The 15,221-nt window shown below is 35.3% G+C and overlaps 1 protein-coding gene and 1 non-coding gene across 3 annotated transcripts in view; both read right to left on the reverse strand.

The window, feature by feature from the left end:
* LOC135683353 (EF-hand calcium-binding domain-containing protein 6) overlaps nucleotides 1-15,221 on the reverse strand; it is a 61,105-nt gene that overhangs the window by 5,944 nt on the left and 39,940 nt on the right. For both annotated transcript variants that reach the window (XM_089113522.1, XM_065198588.2), the window contains 13 exons: nucleotides 9,825-9,925; nucleotides 8,939-9,014; nucleotides 8,600-8,695; nucleotides 7,990-8,048; nucleotides 7,460-7,567; nucleotides 6,642-6,729; nucleotides 6,060-6,301; nucleotides 5,612-5,827; nucleotides 2,792-2,942; nucleotides 2,315-2,394; nucleotides 1,721-1,876; nucleotides 769-982; nucleotides 235-339 (listed from right to left, as the gene is read on the reverse strand). In XM_089113522.1, the coding sequence (XP_088969648.1) occupies nucleotides 235-339; nucleotides 769-982; nucleotides 1,721-1,876; nucleotides 2,315-2,394; nucleotides 2,792-2,942; nucleotides 5,612-5,827; nucleotides 6,060-6,301; nucleotides 6,642-6,729; nucleotides 7,460-7,567; nucleotides 7,990-8,048; nucleotides 8,600-8,695; nucleotides 8,939-9,014; nucleotides 9,825-9,925 (1,692 nt within the window). The remainder of the gene's footprint in view (nucleotides 1-234; nucleotides 340-768; nucleotides 983-1,720; nucleotides 1,877-2,314; nucleotides 2,395-2,791; nucleotides 2,943-5,611; nucleotides 5,828-6,059; nucleotides 6,302-6,641; nucleotides 6,730-7,459; nucleotides 7,568-7,989; nucleotides 8,049-8,599; nucleotides 8,696-8,938; nucleotides 9,015-9,824; nucleotides 9,926-15,221) is intronic.
* On the reverse strand, nucleotides 4,804-4,896 carry Trnai-uau (transfer RNA isoleucine (anticodon UAU)). The gene is given in 2 exon segments: nucleotides 4,804-4,839; nucleotides 4,859-4,896. It is a non-coding gene; the product is annotated as a tRNA-Ile (tRNA).

A 15,221-nucleotide genomic window follows, 5' to 3' on the forward strand; every position in this document is an offset into this window, starting at 1 on the left:
GTCTTCTAGTATTAGAGGGAAGCATCGTTCAAGACAAACATTCATTAAAAGTACTACTTTTGATGCAGTATTTGCGTCGTTCAATACTCTGGTGCCTAATAAAACATTCCAGCCGTTCATGTTGAATATGGGGTATTGTTAAGCTTCGTTTCATGTCACTGGTATTCCAGTGCAGACATTTGATTTATGCTATAGGTACAAGTATGTTTATTGCAAGAGTTAAAGACGATTTACCTTGAATTGCTTTTCGGATAGCTTGAAGCAAAACGAGTTAATTATCATATGTAGGTCGGAAACGTTTATTCTTCCCGTTTCTGATTTGTCAAATGCAGCAAAAGCCTGCGAAAGAAAAATCCAACAATTATTAATCTCAACTAAAATCTAGTGAAAGATTTTTTCTCGACTGGGAAGGAATTTTCCATTCTGTAACTCTCCATTAATATTTCCATATATAAACTTTCCCCGGCCGTCCATTTAAAGGAGTAGCAAAAAGGTTTATAGGAAAACATTGATACAAGAGATTTAGTATTAAGGAAAAAAACAATACGTTTATAACTGATCTGCCAAAGGGGAACAGGTATAAAAACTAGGTATTCAACATAATTTAACAGCCAAAAGAACAGCTTTGGGCTTCTTGAGAGTAAGCCGTAAGGTTGTGCTAAACTGAGTTGAGATACTTTCAAAGATCCCAAACAAACTCAACAAAGAACCTGAGATTCTGATTGAAGCCATAGATAAAAGTTTTAATATCTGTAAAAAAAGACTTACACTTGCAATTGCTTCAGAATTATTTGCAACTTTATTTCGGAGCTTAATAAGGGCCTCATCAGGGCTTAGATCTTCGCCACTTTCGAAACTGACACTAGTTGAATTGCTTGAGCGGGAATCTAGCGTTAACCGCGGGTTTCTCGAGTGTCGTGGGTCTTGGAAGGCGGATAAAAAGTTTCCATACGACAAAGAATCTTTGTTTCCAAACCCTAGCCTGTTGAACAAAAAAGCTTTAAATGATTTCGAAGCTTAGGCATTACATCGGACACAACATGAAAAACCAAAAATGCTACAAAAATTAAAAAAGGTGTGTCTATAGGAAAGTGAGGGTTGAATCATCCTTCCACTGTAATAAAAACTTACAACTTCAAACAATTAAATAAATACTTGAATACAATTGACAGTAAAAGGATATGATAGCTTGATAACATCAATGCTAGCTATTTATCTAAGATTGCAAGTGGCATACAGTAAAATTAGGTTGCCACAGAACATTACTGGCGTTAAAACATGTACGGTACAGCAGCCTGGGGGTCTGGAGCAGAAGACGAGGCAGAACACAAGCTACGGTGCAGAAGCTCTGAAATCAAAGAAGCTCCTCGAGATCCTGATCCATCTTCAGTTATCAATAATGTCGTCAATTTATAAAAAACTTGATGTAGGAGCTGTGTTGAAAACTGCTTACATTGATAATGTGGCATGAAAGAGAAGATGTGAATTCATTACCTAATAGAGGGTTGGAAAACTACCTGAAAAATAATCTAAAACGTGTTTATTAGTAAGGAAAATGAAACACCAACAGCCTCATAGAAGATAATATTTCATTGGATGGAAAGGCTTGCAGAACGTTGGTGTGACAAATCTCCGGTATGCTCAGATATCTGTGTTCTTAATTAAGGCAAACGTAATTGAATTTTGATAAACACTGAAATTTGCTCAAACTAGTCCCTACCTGCTCAGCAGAACAGCCAGCTCACTATCATCCATATAGTAATGGTGGTCATATAAAACCTTCATGAGTTCAGATCTTGAGATAAAACCATCTTTATTCTTGTCAACCTGTTCAAATGCTTTCCGAAAGCTTTCGTAACTGTCTCTAAATTTATCTCTAAAAAATAAAGTCGTAAACACGGTTTCAGCAAGACGAAGAAGCAAGTATTTCGCTTTTGGGATATTTCTGTATTAAGTTGTAAAGATGTATTTTGGAAAATGACGGCCGTTGACAATTTTAGCAGCTGTATCTCAAAAGATTATTAGCAATTAGCAGTTCTGATGCCATGTTGCACTTATATTATACGTTAGTTTTAATGGCTAAGAAATTTATCAAGGTAATGTTAATCAGTTAGTCATGCAGATAAGAGGGAATATGAGTTGAAGGGCTCTGGACCCCTGTTTATCAAAAAAATGGCCCTTGAGATTTGCCCAATAAATCTGAAATAATTGATCGGAGGGGCACCCACATATATACAGGCATGGCTTTATAATGCTGCTCTTATTATGAAAGAAAAAATGATTTTTTATATAAATCTGCCAATGATAAGCATACCTTAACTGTTTTTCTACATCAATAGCTGTCATAAACGATGTCGTGTTGGCTTGATTTATTGCGGCCTTGTGTTGCTTCATCTGGAATTAACCAATTCCTATTTAAGACAGCTCGCGTCGCATTTATAAGCAAAAAAGATCTGTAAAGGTTTATCAGTCAGTGTGTTAAAACAACCCTTTAAAAGTTAGTTGGAACTCCAGAATAGTTTAATTTCCAAGGTTGACAATGCCTCGTTTATTAGATCCTCGAACAATAAAAGCTAATCCTCTGTTTTACTCACTCCGAATGTCAGTTTCAAATGGCTATCGATTAGATTTTACAAGGGTGGTTTTACAACGCATGTCAGTGAGGTTTTTCATTAACATTCATACAACTTTAAAATTTAGACATATGAAAATGTAAGGAAGTGAAGAAGCAAATGTTAAAATTTGATGAACTTCACATAAAAAAGGTTTTAAATAAAAATAGATAACACACTTGCTGGCTCTGATGATGACGATAAATCTCATCTTCGCTGCCTTTTGTTATTTTGTTGCTGATTCCATTCACATCTCCAGGGGCAAGCTCTACTCCAAGTCTTTGGAGAAATTCTCTGTGATCGACATGGCCATTTCTATCGGTGTCGTAACTGTAATAAAAATGAAAGGTTAAATTTCACGATGCAGAACTATTAGAAAATATTAGTATATACAAACATATCATCTATATTGACAGGGTGGTCGATTGATTGACTTTTCCTAGATGCAAAAATAACTAATCTGAAAAAAAACATGAATAAATTCCATATGTTTGCTTCGTGGCTTGCCAGAGTGACCAATGCTTGAACCTCCTCTCTTTAAGAGGATGTTTCTATTATCGATTGAATCGTTAATTCAATCCAATGTTTCTGGCTCTTTGCTGTTTAGCCAATTAGGACACCTGTTCATAGGGTGAGGTATCCCACTTAGATAAGCAAGATTTAAGGGCAACAGAGAGAAAAAGAAATTTATTAATTCATTTGTCCATTGATATGGATGTTATGTGGTAAAGGAAGTCAGGATCTCAAAAGAAACTACCATACATATCCAATCAATTAGAATTTTAGCTCTTGAAGTTTATAAAACACTTAATCCTGAAAAACATGAAAACAACTTTAATCCTGTTTTCAAAAAATACTATTTTGTATCTAAAACAACAGGTCACAACCTTCGACTCAAAAACCCCCTTGACCTTCCCAAAGCCAGAACTACCAATCATAGTATCAAATCATTAAGTTTTCAAGGGCCTAGCATCTGGAATTCACTCCAAGAATCAATAAAGGCAGCACAAAATACTAGACAATTCAAGAATTTGATCAAACTTGGTTCCTTGGAAACAGGTTCGTGTGCTCGTTTTGCAGTACGTTGCCTGTCTTATGCAATCCTTGAAACTGCTCTATGTTAGTCATAATTACTGTGCGTTCACTATTCTAAAACTAACATTAAATAATACAATACAATACAATACAATACAATACAATGCAATACAATACAATACAATACAATACAATACAATGCAATGCAATGCAATACAATACAATACAATAGTTAGGTGAGATGGCTTTTTTCAGGTAAGATCCAGTCACAGAATATATTATCGATCTTTATAGCATCGCAGAGACTGACTGTGTTCGAAACTGAGTTCATACATGGAGTGGTTGGCACACCTAAGCGAGGTCGCTCTGCTGACCCGGTTGAACCCCTTTCAGGAACAGTGCATTGACAAGTTACCTCTTCACTTTTTCATTATTTGCAAGTTATTTATGATACTATGATAAAGAAATATGAATAAACTTTTTAATTAGAATTATATAAAATATATTTCTAAAAAATATGCAAAAAGAAACAAAGACTGTAAACTGGTACGCTGATGATGAGAGCATGAAAAACACAGTCATGTTTCCAGTTGATGTGTTTGGGGGCTTAGCATATTATACGATTTAATTTTCAACAAAAATAAATTACTATAAGGATCAGAAAAAATAAAAAACCAAAAATTATGAAATTTAATTAAATTTCGCTAAACCTCTATATTCTTCAATATTTGTGATTCTAAGCCTTAATTTTTCATCAAATCTCTCTTTAGAAGAATCTTCAGACCGTCAAAAGGAAAACATTTGAGACGACTATTCCACCTACAGACTTTTTCTGCTCGAATAGCTCATATAATAGATACTGAAGTATGGATCAAATTCCAGCCTGGCTACTATTTTAAAGTTCTGTCTTAAATTTCCCAAGTTTGAGCCTCGATATTTTTATAATATTTATTAATACTTATAAAAGTGTGTAATTGACGAAAATACAATCGTAGTTCTATTTAGGTAGAATATCTCACATCAAGTAAATTAAATATTGGTCATAAATCTAAATAAATATTTTGTAAACGGTAAAAATAGAAATAAAGATACGGTAAAAATAGAAAATTAAACGAAAAATAAAAATTTTATGAATCAAAGAAATCAGAGAAAAAATTGCTCCAGGAGAGGCTCGAACTCTCGACCTTCGCATTTCTTCGTCAATACTGACTTATAAGTACGACGCGCTAACCGACTGTGCCACTGGAGCATGGCTGTAATGCAGACTCCAAAATGGCCACTATCTTAGTTTTATTCGAATTCAAATGAAATTAGATTATGCGAGAGCAATTGAAAATAAAAACTTTGTGATAGATTCCATATTTAATTGCCAATGTATTTACAATTGTATAAAATCATGTCAAGGGTAGATGTTGCCTAGGACACTCTGATAATATCAATGTCTGTTCAATAACAAAAAATTTCCCAGGTTTTGCAGGTTTTGAATATCTAATTTTTGTTAATAGAAGAAACGAACGACTAATACCAGCACCCGGTAGTGGTACAGCACTAGGGGGGCTCACAGTAGCAATGCAGTTTAAGATAACTTAGTTTTCTAACTAAGGGCCCCCGAGCGGAGCAAAAGGGGCCCCACCATTACTTTTACATCCATCTTTTTAAGAATTCGATCATGACCCCTATATTTCGAAATTTTTTTAAACTTTTTAGAGTTATTTAATTGGAGATTCTACAACTCATCAACCTCCTTAACTCAGTTAATTATAAGAAAAATTATCAACGCCTTGCTGTTGTGTTTGGCAAGCCTAACACAATTTCTTTTGAGTTGCTTTCTTCCTAGCAAGGTGCAACTGAAGGCACCAGCCTTCCCAGTTTCTAATTATTGTTGCCCTGATGTTTGAGACCATTTCTAGCGAAGTTACTATACCTTAAAGCTAGCATTTTAGTGGAAGTTTAAAAGCACTTACAGCCTCCACAGCTTTTTGAACTCCTGTTGATCAATGGAGATGTTAAATCGATGTAGAACTGTTTTCAGCTCCTCTTTAGTGACGATGCTGTTGCCGTCCTTGTCAAAGGCGCGGAAAGCGGCTGAAATGTCATGCCATTGGTCATTCGCTTTCTCTTTCAAACAGGCGTGGGCTTCTTGGGCCGTTAAATCGCGCGGGGAATATGTAACGTTTGGACTGAAAACGAAAGAGAAGCTGTAATGTCAATGTTGCAAAATTCCTGTTCGTATTAACACTGGTCTTTGAGAAGCTTTTAGCCTTCTGAAGTATCTGTGCATAAGTGACGTAATGATCATTATGGCACCATTACTATATATCATCAGGGGATGCTACAGACTAAATCTAACTTGTAAATAATAAATAAAATAGAGATCTTCAGAAAATTGCCACAAACATTTCAAATAATAACCTTTGGTGCGAAAATAACCATGGATGGCCCTTTTCAAAATTTTCATCATGCTGAAATCTGCCAATGAAATCCCTATAGCTGATCGTTCCATTTTTCGGCACCTTCAGTTTCTCCGACATAAGTCTTTCGAACTCGTAATCGTCAATGGGAATCATGAACGAGTCAAGCAATCTGCGAAATTCGGGTCTCGTTATCTGCGCGTCGTGGTTCGCATCGACAGCGTAAAAGGCTTGGCGAAGAGTCTGAAAGAAAAATATCCATGTGTTGGTGTTTCTAGAATTCTAAAGAAAGAAAAACAGCATTCGAAAGGGTTCAAATGGATAAAATAGGTCTTCAAAGACTTTTTCTTCCCATTGATGTTTCGTGTTAAGCAATCATACTTAGAACTTAAAATCATATGTGCACATTCGACTCAACGAACGAGCATAAAATCAAAGAAAGGAATGAAGATATATTTATGTCATCTTTCATTCTTAAATAAAGAACTTTCTCGAAAAAATTTACTATTAATTTGTTACTTTATCTGGTTTAAAAAAAAACAAAAAATTATTTTAATGGAATTTGACAGTCAAGTATATTCACCTGAAAACTTTCGGATATTTTATTGCGCATAATTTTCTCGACCTCTTCGGCAGTCATTGTCTCTGATCTTTCTTTCACTTTATTATATCTTGGGGGAACAGATTCGAAATTATACGAAAAACCTTTATAAAATACAGATATCGGAATATAAAACTGCAATTTTTTGGAGTTGAAATCTCGACAAAACTGATTAGTGGCAACTCCTGGAGTATCCATAAGCAGAGTTGTATAGGCTTGGTGAATAGAATAGGAGGCCTTAAGTTGCTACTTCGAGTTTCACACATAAGGCGATCATCAGGCAATAGTGAGGAGCTTACTGCTGAGTTCGCTGGAATGTGATTCAATGTCAATCAGGAAATTACAGAAGCAATGAAGATTCGTATGCACAATGCCTGCCAAAAGTCTTGGAACACTGACGTCAATATCCAAGGTCAAAACCAATCATCCCCCTCTCCCCTACAGAACAATATTGGTTTACTATCAAACGGGTTAGGATTTTAGGAAGCACTTTCTTTTGCGCTTGTTTTATTATACTTCTCTAAATCATCAACATTGTTTTAAGGGGAAGGGGGCGGAAGTAGTAATTTTTTTCATGAAAGGAATGAAAGATATCAAATACGGCGTAAATTGCTGGGTGTTCCAAGTACTTTTGGCAGGTATCGCAGAATCGTTATGCAGGTCGTCAAGAAGATTCTGCAGGCTGAAAAACAAATCCATGGGTGGAAAAGGAAACCAGTTACTAAGGGGAAATTGCAGGACTTGATAGAATAGTATCATGCAAGAAGTACTTTTCCTTGGAAAAGGTAATTGCTTCATACCTGTGATTATTCATATGAAGCGTTTTACCGCCTTCGCCAAATTTGTCAAGGTCTTCGAATTTATGAATAAAATCGGAAAACGACATTGTTCCTTTGAAAAACCCCAATCTAAAATGAGAGAATACAGCATTTATTTAATACTTTAGCCTCTATATTATCGCAGTTAAACAACATGCAAACAATGTGAAAAACTACTGTTACATTTAACAAAATGAAGTATGGATTAAAATAGCAGGTTATATCTACAATTTTTCGCAGTAGCGTGACATAATTAAAGCTAACCATTTGAATAAATTTCAGTTAGGGACGCCACTTAAAAATTCCTGTAGACACCATTCTATGACACCTTAATCATTATTGTTATCCCCAAAACCGCTGATTCCTGATTAACAGCATTCAACATGCCCAAAGAAACATGAAGAAAAGCCAGGAACACTTTTCCCTCAAACCTGTCAAATCTCAATCATTTACAATGTTTTGAAATACCATTCATGCTTTCCTTCGCCGATTACTGCATCGAACAATCTTACCTGTTTGTCAGTTCTTTGAATTGGTCATCATGCATAAGAAGGCCAAGGTTTTGAAGTGTCTGTTGAAGCAGCAGTGAGTCAAAGAAAAATTGTACATTGAAAGTTTACTCAATTCATGCATGATAAAGTAGAAGCTATATTTACGAGTCAAATTGAAAAAAGGGAGTAAGATGAAATGTGGAAAATAAAAGAAGTCAAAAGCATTAAAAATGCTCTTGTGTTATAGACGGGTGGATATGACGTCCCTTATTCAAAAGTCTTTCATTTTACAAAAAAGAAAAGAAAAAGAAACTATTAAGGAAAAATTATATATAGACAGACCACTGAGCCATTTACATGAAACTTGTGCATTACTTCGGCTACTTATCAGTACCGTTTCATGTTTTAAGTAACTTTTGGAACCGCAAAAATTTGAACATAACAATAAATGTAAAATTACTAAGAAGCAAAGTCGTTTTCTTATAATTTTTTTAACTGTCTACATAAAATGAATCTATTTTGCAAATACACACACATTTGAAGACATTTTCCTCAAATCGGAATTTAAACAGTATCGACTCCTAAACTTTTAACTTATATTGAATAAAGTTATTCTGTAGCATATATTTACCATGCGAAATTCTTTCTTTGATAATTTTCCATCACCATCGTAGTCGTAGTTAGAAAAGGTCTTTCTCAGATCAGTCGACCGTTGACGAATGTGGTCCTGAAAGAATCAAATTTGGTTCCGGTTATTCGATATATGCTTTGAAAAAGATGTATCTGCAAAAACGTAAAGTGCATTGCATCATGTTATCTTTAAAATACAAATTCTCAAATGTTGCTTGATGCAAATACAAATTCTCAAATATTTCAATACACAACTGAATAGGGCAAAACATCGCAAGAGCAAACTCAAACTGAATGAAAAAATAAAAATAACACAATTTCACCATCAGTCTCCACCTACCCTTAACACGTCAATAACTTCGCTTGCATTCATTTTAGTGGTCCTGCTGAGGGCATTTTTGCTGGCAACTTGCTGTCTGTAGTAGAAAAAAGACTGCACAATATATTTGATATTTCATCACGACAAAAAATAATCAAAAATGTTGTGAAAAAATAAATTGATAAAACACCTTGTGGCCACAATAAAGCAAAAATAAGGTTTTTATGTTGTGTCAACGGTCATTAGATACAGAAGATGTGAGAAATGACAACAAGGATGAATAATGGTATTGCATCTTTGAAATTATTATGGACACAAAGGACTTTGACGAGCTGTACAAAGTATGGAAAGTCATAAGTTTTGCTAAAAAGATATGATATGTTCTGCTTGAAGCATGAAAGTTTCAAAGTTTTACTAAAACCATAATTAAATTGATATGTTCTGCTTTCTTTATAGTCAGTTTCACAGTTTGCTAAAAAGATAACTTAATTGACATGTTCAGCCTGAAGCAGGAGAATATTTTCAAAAAGATGGCTAATTCCTGCCTCAGCTATTGACTTAACAGCTATCCCATTCGACACACTAGGCACGTCAATTTAAATTAGTTTTCTTTAACTTAAAGGAATTATGATTGGGAGTTCTTCTTGTAATATTAACATTTCACAGGTGAGAGGTTTCACAAATATCCCTGCTTTGTGACATCTCTTAAAACCAGCTATTTATTTACAACCATAACCAACTTTTTCAGAAAAATGTAAATTGCAATTAGCCGTGTGTGTTGAATTACAAGAACATTGTCTTAGATTAATAGAGGTAGCCTTTATGCAAACTCACTATGCAAACTTACATCAAGAAAAGAAATGAAACACCAATCGATGATGAAGCTAAACTAAAGCAATAAGCAAACCTTGACAGCTGATCTGTTTTCATCAGTTGAATTTTCTCCTCGCTCTCATCTGTGATCCGGGTGCTGATCCCCTTTAAATCTCCAGACGTTATATCAACCCCCTGCAATAAATGAAAAACAAGAGCCTGCTTTGGAAACTATAATTGGATAATATCGTATCTTTGGATCAATCAAAAAAGTCTTAGCAATTGAAATCATCTCTAGCTTTGTTCTTTGAACTACATCTTTAAAGCTAATTTTGAAAGTTCATCTACAAAGTTCATCTACATAATTCATATTCAAAATTTATCTTTTAAATAAATCTTAAAATTCATCTTTAGATTTCATCTTCATATATGTCTGTTCTGGTATGTATGAAATCAACTACTCTTGGTGCCAGAGCCTCATGAATCGGCGGATAAAGTACTGTAGACAGCTTCAGTGGCAAAATCGTTCAAAAAAATTTTCTATGACTACTTTCTAACTATATATCTGAGACTAAATAATGGAAATCAACAAAGCACCACACTCAAATATTTTCATTCTTTACTCCATAATCGTGATTGGTCGATATCATAAACACCAAAACGAGACAACAATATCAGCAATGCTTCAATCAAATTTATCAACAAGAAGTAGCAAGTTGATTTATTATTGCCCAGATCGTTTTGGTTTAGTACATACCGCACGGTTTAGTGTCAAAAAACGAGAGCAAGGCAGCTTATCGCAAGTAAACAAACCATTATACATTAAAAAAACAAATCTGCAATAGTAAATGGCTCTGTATCATCTAAAGGCTCTGTTTAACAATACATGAAAAATCTACAGGCTAATATCTTTGTTAAAATGCATTGTGATATCACGTTGATGAAATCTCATAACAGGAAAAAGCTTTGTAAGTAGCACGCGTCGCGAGCCGACGAAAACGTCGAAGCTTTATGAATCAAGTATTCAGCAACTTATAATGTTTTGGAGCTTTTTAAATTTCTAGGCTCAATTTCAGAAGATATCCCAGTGTAACATAAAGATTGTGTCAGTTAATTAAGAAGGTTTTATACCGCTTTAGTTCGTGGAGGTACATAACACAATCGGACTTACTGGATACAGACATTATATTTATCAAATATCTTATGACAAAGGAATGGCAATCGTTCTAGGGTACCATACATTTTATCTAAGATATTAAGGCAAGCAACGCAGCTTTTATACTTCATATATTAATTCGTAGCTATTTCACTTTATATCCTATCATTTAGAAGTGCCGTTATTTTTTAAGTCAAAACAGAAAGATGGAGTCATGCTATTTTAACTTGAGCATTCAAGATTGGGCTGCGCTTTGTCTTGGCTGCTTCAATGCAGTGCAGGGCTTGGCTGCTTCAATGCAGTGCAAGGCTTGGCTGCAACAACTGGCAATTTCCTTGTATATTTTGTATAATGGAAAAATCCTCAGCTCCGAACAAGGACCAGTTACTGCTTGCTGTCCCTAGCAGCTGCCGACCTCATGGTTGGAAGCATTGTAGAACCTATGTTCGCTATACAGTTCTTTTCACAGAAACACCGCAATGATTGCATGTTAATCAACATCCGAAGATATCTTGCAGCAGTGCTCTTTGGGGCATCGGTTGGTTCCATTGTTGTTATCAGCTACGCTCGCTATTCACATTTAACAAGGACACTGAGGTACATTTAGTATATGAGCAAGTCTAGGAAGCTCGGCCTAATTTCGCTTTGCTGATTAATTCCGTCAACCATTCCAGTGCTACGATATGTAAGTGATACTGCTTATAATGTGACTGGTGTTATTTATATACTGCTAGTTGACCTTATTATGATTGCGTGCTACTTGGCAATAATGCAAGTGGTTAAAAGTCGCACAAAGGCCCTCGCGGTTTATGGCAATACCCCAAATATACTCCCAAACACCCCGAGTAGACATATCAAGGCAACCAAGGTGATTGCTCTGATAATTGCTCTACTGATTGTAAGTCTCTTAGTCTATCACTGAGCAGAGAAGTCTCAGCGGAAGACGAAATGTTGAGTCATACCACAGCAAAGAGGTTACCACAAAATTCATTTTGAGATTCGTTTTAGTTAAATACTTTAAACCATCAATACCATTTATAACTCAAGTAAGAGGTAGATAAAAAAATGTGCAACTTTTTTGTTTTAGAGTAGTTTAGAATTTGGCCAGAAATTTACTTAATGTGACTTGACAAGCTCTGAAGGGCTTTTCAATTTTTTTTGAGGTTCCACTTAGTGACCTTCATTAAGCGAGATTCAGTCACCATTTTCACATTTTCCTGCGAAATTGATAAATGCAGGAAAATTCAGGCAATGCCTCGGTAAAGGGGCTGTCAGTAACAGCTGAAAATGACAGAACAAACTGAAAAGCAGAAATTTTGATCCTTAATTTTGAAGAAATCTGGTTCATTTTCATCCGTTATTTTGAAAATTCTTGTCCCTCTTTCGCCCTTAATTTTGAAAAAGTCTTGTCCCCTCTTTGCCCTTAATTTTGAAAAAAACTTGTCCACTTTTCACCCTTAATTTTGAAAAAATCTGCTTTCTTATCACTTTTGGTTTGAAAAAAACCGGTCCTCTTCCTCCTTTAATTTTGAAGAAAATATTTTCATACGAGCTAGATCATGTGTCTATGAACTCTATGAACAAAACTTCTATGCCATGAAAAGAAGAAAACAAGAAACAACAATATAGCAAAATACAACGTATGGCTTATCATCTCCATCACACGTATGATTTGCAGCAAAACAAGGTAAAAGGTCTGAGCGAATTTCTGTGTAGCTATTTATTTTTTGCACAGTTGCTTACAGCTTCTTTCACGAGCCCTTGGACATAAAATTTTTCTGAATCCGGCCCTGGTTGTTTTGAAAAGTGAACATCATATCTGATAAATTAAATTTAATACTATATATAATGCATGATATAGTGCCATATTATTTGTAACATGTCTTGTTTCATGCCACGTCAGTTAAGAAGTTAATTAAGATCTATTCCAAAATAAAGACAGCTTTCTCATTTTTTCCTCATACAATAAATTGAATTTCGTGCAATAAATTGAAAAGACATCAATCAGTTGTACATTATACAAGATGGCTTCAATCTTAATGACTTAATGAGAAAAAACAGCAACGCACATTGGAAGACACAAGTGATTTTCTTAGGCGTTCATCATTGTGATGAAATTCTCCATCTGACGCATTATTCCGTATGTCAGACTCCCGCAACTCTGAAGCACAATAAATTAAAAAGAATAGACCAATCAAGCCAAATTTCGCCATAATAGACTAATTAATCTCATTTTTTCATTTATTCGGCTTCAAAAAAATTTAATCAAGATTATCATGTTCTTCCAAGGAGTGTAATCTGCAAAAATGTATAGAAAGAAAACTCTCTTCATATCACCTATAAGTCTGTCCTATGATGGTGTTCATTCGATTTTCACCTACATATTTGTCATAAACCCGAACTGTATAACTCCAAGCGCGAGTATAAAAAGCCCAATATCTGCCTTGATATCTCCTACTAGCCAAAAAATATAAGGATTTAACGTATATAGTTTGGTTACCACGCGGATTAGTGCTATCTTGGCCTCTTGGAGCCTCTTTCGTAACCTCTTTCGTCTACTCCTTGCTAGAGTTTTGCGATCTGTTTGATGAAGCCCTCATGCCCAAAATAACATGCATCACTGTTCAACATAACTGTACGTAATAACATTCAACTTTTAAACAAATTTCTATTGCATTGTTGCAGCCCTTTTGCCAAAATTCGAAGTTAACGTATAATAACACATTACAAAATTGCTTATATATCCAAACAAGCTCAGGTGTAAAGAACAGTTAGGTTTCAAATTGCAACTTCGAGTTTCACGCAGAATGCAATCACATGGAAACTTTTTAACGACTTTATCTGTTTTTGAGTAAATGAAGTTGAAAATAAGGACCAAACGATTCTAAACATAGAGTCAAATACATAGTTTCTAATGCAATATTTGAAAAAAGGCAGCTCTCGTCCAGCATACTGAACCATCTGGTACACTGGTCTTTCAGACAGCGAGTTATTCATGGTATGTTTTCAGGGGAACGAGCTATGTGTTTCGTATATAATCAGGGGGTAGGAGCTATGAACATAAACACCATTCAGTTATCAGTCAGTAACCAGTCAGTAATCAGTAGCCTCAATCACGTCTGACACACTTTCTGGAAAACCTGCCGAACTTACTAGTGCACACAAACAACGCTGGAAAGAAATTACTTGAACAGGTACGTTATTCTTAAATGTTACTTAAAATCATGATCTAGGAGCCTGTTTCAGAAAGTGTCTAAAACAACGAAAGGAATTCGACGAGCCTTGTTTACACTACTCCATTTGTGAATGAAGGAAATTATCTTAGCTTTTGACGACCTTGTATTTCGTTTAAACCTTTCCGATTCTTTCAATTTGAAACTGTTAAGTTACAAGTAAATCCGTTCTGAAAATCACAAACCGCTCCGAAAATGCTCCGTGAAGTGGCGGACAGGGGCGGATCCAGCGTCTGCGTTTGGGGAGGGCCATTTATGAAAGAAGAGGAGGCCTGCGAAAATTTCACAGACACGCCCTTCAAAGTCTCACCGAACGCGGGAAACGCCCCTTTCTATCAAAAAATTTCATAAGAAGGTACACTCTCAGAACACTGAAAATTAAGAAACTTCATTGCTGCGAGAAACTTCCAAGCGAAGTAAAGGCTAAAATACATGATGAAAAATTGATGAACTTTGGCTAATCGTGTAAACACGCGCTTCTTTAGTTAAACTGATGAAAAACGGATATAGAAATAACTTTGGGGAAAACTGACATAAAAAACTGATCGTGTATTTCAGCCTTTACAAATATTCATATTGAATATTTGGTCAGCAGCTTTCGCGCTTGACTTGGGAGGGGAACTATGACGCATCAGAGTTCGTGAATGACATTATAATTCCTGTGTTCAAGAAGCCGGCATAAGACACGTACCCTTAAGATGAAAAAAAGATTTAGAAAATGAGCAAAATTCCCCACGTATTTGGTGCGTATAATTTGAATGGTAAATTTTCAAAATGGGTAGTCACCAAAAATTCATCGCAGCATAACAGGCAAAGCTGAGTAGTTATAGGTACTGTTTTGCTTTTGTTGGAAATAGTGACGCTTTTTGGGTATCACAATCGCAATAACACGATGAACAATGTTTGAACTGTAACCCATTTTAGCCATAACTTTCTCAACCATTAACGTTTGCAGACGTCATTCATTCATGATCGCAGTCATGATTTGTGTTAAACCATAGTCCATATGAGCCGCGAGATCCGGTCACATCTAATTTTGCATTGAACTATTGTTTTAGGCTTATCATAATTCTTGTGTTACACATCCACTTGCAACTTATTG

Source organism: Rhopilema esculentum, chromosome 17 (genome assembly GCF_057945365.1).
Source record: "Rhopilema esculentum isolate cy_ngs chromosome 17, ASM5794536v1, whole genome shotgun sequence".
Lineage (NCBI taxonomy): Eukaryota > Metazoa > Cnidaria > Scyphozoa > Rhizostomeae > Rhizostomatidae > Rhopilema > Rhopilema esculentum.